Source organism: Argiope bruennichi, chromosome 7, assembly GCF_947563725.1.
Source record: "Argiope bruennichi chromosome 7, qqArgBrue1.1, whole genome shotgun sequence".
NCBI classification, from domain to species: domain Eukaryota; kingdom Metazoa; phylum Arthropoda; class Arachnida; order Araneae; family Araneidae; genus Argiope; species Argiope bruennichi.
The window spans coordinates 22,467,728-22,473,540 of NC_079157.1; the positions used below are offsets into that span (position 1 = coordinate 22,467,728).

At 40.0% G+C, this 5,813-nt stretch overlaps 1 protein-coding gene across 1 annotated transcript; it reads left to right on the top strand.

Annotated features, from left to right (window-relative positions):
- Nucleotides 1–581: 581 nt before the first annotated feature.
- LOC129976623 (toll-like receptor Tollo) lies at nt 582–5,221 on the top strand. Its single transcript, XM_056090274.1, has one exon. The coding sequence runs from the start codon at nt 1,408–1,410 to the stop codon at nt 4,993–4,995; it is 3,588 nt and encodes a 1,195-aa protein (XP_055946249.1). The 5' UTR covers nt 582–1,407; the 3' UTR covers nt 4,996–5,221.
- The last annotated feature ends 592 nt before the right edge of the window (nt 5,222–5,813 follow it).

Here is a 5,813-nt window from a genome sequence, read left to right on the forward strand (position 1 = left end):
AACGATTAAAAAAAGTTCGATTAAATTTTAATTTCACAATTAAATGCCCCGGATTTAAATTTCAAATATCAATTAGAAAGAAAAAAAAACATTACGTTTTAAATAATCTTACACATTCAAAATACCGCGTCCAACTTTTTTTTAACCCTATCTGCAAAAGTAACGAAAAAAAATCGAATAAATTTTAATTCCTCAATTAACAAAGAATACTACTCACATAATTTAAAATAAAGTCCACTCAAACAAAATATATGCATTCCCAAATTTACTGAATTGGTGCGAATAGCCATTTTTTATTTCCCTAACTGAAACCCTCTTCCCTTTCAGAAAAGAACAGAACCAAGAACAGCGGAGAGCGCAATCGTGCACCCTACTCGAATGAAATCTGACAGAAAACTGGAGTTGCTCAGGAAAAAGAACACGAAACACGTCATCTCCCAACCATCCCCATACCGTTCACCCCAAATCACCCCCGACGAAAGTGGTTCCAGCTGGACACATTGCGCCATCTATTGGTTCGACCAAAAAGTACTCCTCTGAAAAATTCGCTCCGACTCCGCTCAAAAGGTGACGCACGGCGGAGCAGGATGGTAGTGAATTCTCGTCGCTCCTCAAAGCAGAAACTCGTTTGCTAACTTGGCGTCGCCGCGGCACTTCGGACGGGAGGGACGGCGAACTGTTTACGGACCGCCTTTTTCCCTCACCTGTGATAACTTAGAATTCTGAATCGAACCCGAATATTTTTATCGTTCTGAAAACAGAAGTGTGGAAAGTTAGTTTGTGTTTAGCATGAACTGGACCTGTATATTCCTTATCGAACTTGGCCAATGGATTTACGCGAAACCGACCGAGTTCGACCGCTCGTAATGTTGTGATGCAAAAGTCAGCAGCCCCGCTTCAACATCAAACTGGTTTTACTCATCGACTTGTTGTGTGTCTGCTGCCGTAAATGCAAGCGAGACGCGGACTCGATTAGGACCTCAATCTGAATTTCTTGTTCCTGAGTGCAAGTGGTGTGCTTTAATTCCGTTTCTCTCGTCCCTGTGATGCCAAATTCGCAGTGTTCGAATTATGACTGACGGGACACGTTCAGAAGACTGTTAGTGCTATTTGCTTCAAAAGAGTGAATTTAATATCTGTCAGTTGAATTGATATATCTCCAGAATAATGCTTGGTACGACATAATATCGAAAACCGAACTTTTTTGTCCTTTGACTAATTTTTCTCGAAGCCAAATAGATAGCTGTTTATGTGATATCGAACAGTGAAAAATCTTATTAAGTTATTCTCAAAATTTATGGAAGATGTTTTGCATTCCAGAATCGCAACATAATTTACTGTGTGCGAATACGGGGCATCGTAGATGACCACCAGATTGGCCAATAGGATTAATCTCTTATCATAGCTATGCTTCGTGTTTGGATTCTTGTACTTGTGCTCGCGTCGACGGCGAAGTCGTCTTCCACCCCAGGCCGCGGCTATGTGGCCCCCGAAGACTGCGAATGGACTGCCGCGGGAAGTCTCGGATCTTCTTCGGTCGCGCTCACTTGCACGGTCCGTACTATCAACGGAGTGTTCGACAGCACCAACTTCAGTCTAATTCAACCCCAGAATACGGTCAGTCTGAAAGTGAAATGCGAGAATGTGTTATTCGAAAGTGCACTGGCCAACAATTCTTTCCACCACTTAAAGGAACTTCGGTCTCTTCACGTCGAATACTGCAAGCTGAAGGAAATTCCTTTAAAGGCATTTTGGGGCCTGAACGAGTTGGTCAATTTGACCGTGAGGACCTACAACAGCGAGTGGGGTGAGATTTTCCTGAAAGTGATACCTGGTAGCTTATCGTCTCTGCAAAAATTAGCTAGATTGGATCTCAGCCGGAACAACATGCCTGCATTGACACCATCCCTGTTGTGTTCGTTACCGAATCTCCAACACTTGAATCTATCTTTCAACGATTTCAGTGAAGTTGTGAATTTAGGTTTCGCCGCTACCAATAGGACACCGTGTCCTGTGCATGTGCAACACCTGGATTTAACCACGAATCGTCTAAAAGTTCTTACTGATCATGGATTTTCGGCATTGAGGCATCTTCGAACGCTTTACCTGCGTTCGAATAGGATTTCCAGAGCCGAGGATACTGCTTTGTTCGGCCTAGGTAAGCTACAAATTCTAGATCTTTCTAATAATCTGTTAATTGCCCTTCCACCTGGATTTCTCAAGGGCTCTGAAATGCTTTCTGAACTGTATTTGCAAAATAACTCTATGAGTGTGTTACCACCCGGCCTTTTTTCTGGGCTGCAACAGATGATGATCCTCGATTTGAGCCACAATTCGCTGTCTAGCCAGTGGCTGAACTCTGACACTTTTGCTGACATGACGCGGTTGGTTGTCCTGGACTTAAGTTATAATAAGCTTTCGCATCTGGAGTCTGCAACTTTCCGCTCTCAGTATAGCCTGCAAGTGCTTCAGCTGCACCACAATGAGTTAGTAAGCATTGCTGATAATGCCTTTTCATCCCTGTACAATCTTCAGACGTTGATCCTAACTCATAATAATTTGACATATATCGATGCTTTGACGTTCACTGGCTTGCAGATGCTGATGGTGTTGTCCTTAGATTTGAACAGCATTCAAGCAATTCACAGTGAAGCTTTAAAAAACTGCACGAATCTCCAAGAGTTGAATTTAAATGTGAATAAATTAATAGAAGTGCCAAAAACTATAAAATTCTTGCAGCAGCTTCGCAGTCTTGATATCAGCAACAACCGGATATCTGTGATATCAAATGCCTCGTACCAAGGTTTGAGAGTCCTTTATAGTCTAAGGCTTGCTGGAAATTCGATAGGTAATTTAAGCAAAGGTGTTTTCGAAGATTTACCTTCTATAAGAATATTGAATTTAGCTAATAATAATGTACAGTCGATAGAACAAGGCACTTTTGACGAAGTTCCAGAACTGCACGCTTTGAGATTGGATTCGAACTTAATATCCGATATTAATTCCCTGTTTATCAATCTCCATGATTTGCTGATGCTTAATATTTCAGCCAATCGTATCTCTTGGTTCGACTATGCTTTGATTCCTATTGGATTACAATGGCTAGACGTGCACGATAATCAGATAGAGACACTAGGCAACTACTATGAGTTAGAATCAGTGTTAAAACTCAGAACTTTGGATGCATCCTTCAATAAAATAACTGATATCGAAGCAACATCTCTACCAAATAGTATTGAAATTTTATTTTTGAATAACAACCTTATTAAAAACATACGACCGTTCACGTTTCTAGGCAAACAGAATCTTACGAGAGTAGAGTTGAAAAGCAACAATTTAGAAACTTTAGAGATGAATGCTTTTAGATTAAGTGAAGTTCCAAGTCGCAGGCCTCTGCCGGAATTCACTGTCTCAGATAATCCATACATTTGCGACTGCAACATGGAATGGCTCCAAAGAATGGCGACTTTGGATGAATCTCGCCAGTATCCCCGAATGACTGATATCGAAGAGATCATGTGCAGTCTTACATTTAAGCGCAAGGAATCTGCTGTACCCCTTACCCGAGCCCAGAGCTCACAGTTTTTGTGCAGCTATAAAAGCCACTGTTTTGCTCTGTGCCATTGCTGTGAGTTCGATGCCTGCGACTGCGAAATGGTGTGCCCCGAAAATTGCACTTGCTACTACGATCAGAGTTGGAATACCAATATAGTCGACTGTGGGGGTAAACGCCACACTTCAGTTCCTAGAAAGATACCCATGGATGTGACGGAATTGTATTTGGATGGCAGTGATATTCCTACTTTGTCCAGCCACACTTTTATCGGTCGAAAAAACATGAAAATCCTTTATCTTAATAGCAGCAATGTGCACACCATCGATAATCGCACTTTCAACGGCCTTCGTGACCTTTTGGTGCTAAATTTGGACCATAATCGTCTTACTGCACTCCACGGTTACGAATTCGAAAGGTTAGTGCACTTGCAAGAGCTTTATCTGTCTCACAATATGATAGCGACCATAAGTAATGTCACATTTATGGCTCTGAAATCCCTCGAGATACTGCACCTCGATCACAACTATATCGTTCACTTTCAAGTGTGGCTATTTAACAACAACCCACGTCTACAAGAGATTAAACTAGCCTACAATTCGTGGACCTGCGATTGTTACTTCATCGCCGAACTGAAAGAGTTTCTGCATCTGAAAGGGGATTATGTTCGTGATATTTATGACCTAGAATGCCACTACAATCATAGCAGCAGCCACTACCTGTTGGATTTCAACACGACGGCGTGCAACAATTATACGGCGACTGCAATGCGTCGAGAATTTGATTTGCGTGAGATGATACCAATTGTCATCATCGCTTCAACAGTGCTGGTCGTTGTGATAATCATCATCGTCCTCATCATCTTCTTCAGGAAGGAGATGGGGGTGTGGTTCTACGCCAAGTACGGCATACGCCTTTTCCAAGGCGGGAAAGGACGTGCTTCTCAAAGGGGTGGTGGTGACGAAGACAAATTATTTGACGCCTTCGTCTCTTACAGCAAAAAGGACGAGGCATTTGTCACCCAGATACTAGCCCCTGAGCTTGAGTGTGGTGTACCGACATATCGCCTGTGCCTTCACTACAGGGATTTGCCGGTCGGTGGTTACATGTCTGACGCTATTATGGAAGCCATGGAGAGTAGCAGACGTACCATCCTGATACTTTCCGAGAACTTCCTAAAAAGTGAGTGGTGCCGCTACGAATTTAAATCAGCACACAGAGAAGTGCTTAGTGCTTGTCAACACAGACTATTAGTGATAGCCCTGGGAAAAGTGGATCCCCAAGAGGTGGACTCCGATATCCGGCTGTGGATGAAGCAGAGTCCGGTCCTCAGGTGGGGTGAGAAACAATTTTGGGATAGACTGAAATATGCGATGCCGGATGTCAGGCACAGGAAAACTGAAAGAAACAGGAATGATGTGAGTGTAGCTGTACATATTTGAAAATAGTGCTTTTTTTTTCAAATTGATGAATATTGATTAATTTTATTTTGGACAATGTTTGTCAAGATGGTAACGTGCACAGTGCAAGGAAGCGGTTAGTGTTTCATTTTTTATTTCATTTTTTTTTTAATTTATCATTTTATGTATATGCTGCTGATCATAATATCTCTAATCGTACTTATCCAGTTGAACGTTTTAATTTTGTGATACAATTGCTATATTCAGAAATGACGTTTATATTCTAATCTTTTGTTTAAAATGCAATTTCATTATTGGTCATTATTTCTTATAAATGAATTTTTTTAAATGAAATTTCTAAATATTTATTTTTAATTTTTAGACAGCAATGGAATTGTAGTTAATTGCTCAAAAGTTATTATAGCTCAAGTTCATTGACTAAAAATTTCAAATTTTTGAATTTAACATGTATCGATTTATAATTTTTATGAATTTTAAAGTAAGAACGTTCTTTTAAGTGTAAACATTAATTATTTATTCAATATGCGTTTATACTTTTAAGAAAGCTTTTGCCAGATTGGAAAAATGTAAAATTCTAGATTAAATAACGCTGGTTAAAAAATTTGCTATTAAAAAAATCAGAAGTTTTGTTGTTATAAACAAAAAGACTCAGCTATAAAAATGCACAACACTATCGCATTTTTTTTTCACTCAATGTGGAAAAATTTTTTTAAGTGGTAATATATCGGAACAAAAGCGATTTTGCCAAAATTTTTATTAAAATTTTATGTATATCTGCTTTTCATAAAGCATTCCATTAAAAGCAATGCATTGTTATCGAAAGTATTTCAAATTGTTTG

Bases quoted from the DNA above. Each gene is read 5' to 3' on its own strand.
- LOC129976623 (XM_056090274.1), top strand. From the start codon at position 1,408: ATGCTTCGTGTTTGGATTCTTGTACTTGTGCTCGCGTCGACGGCGAAG.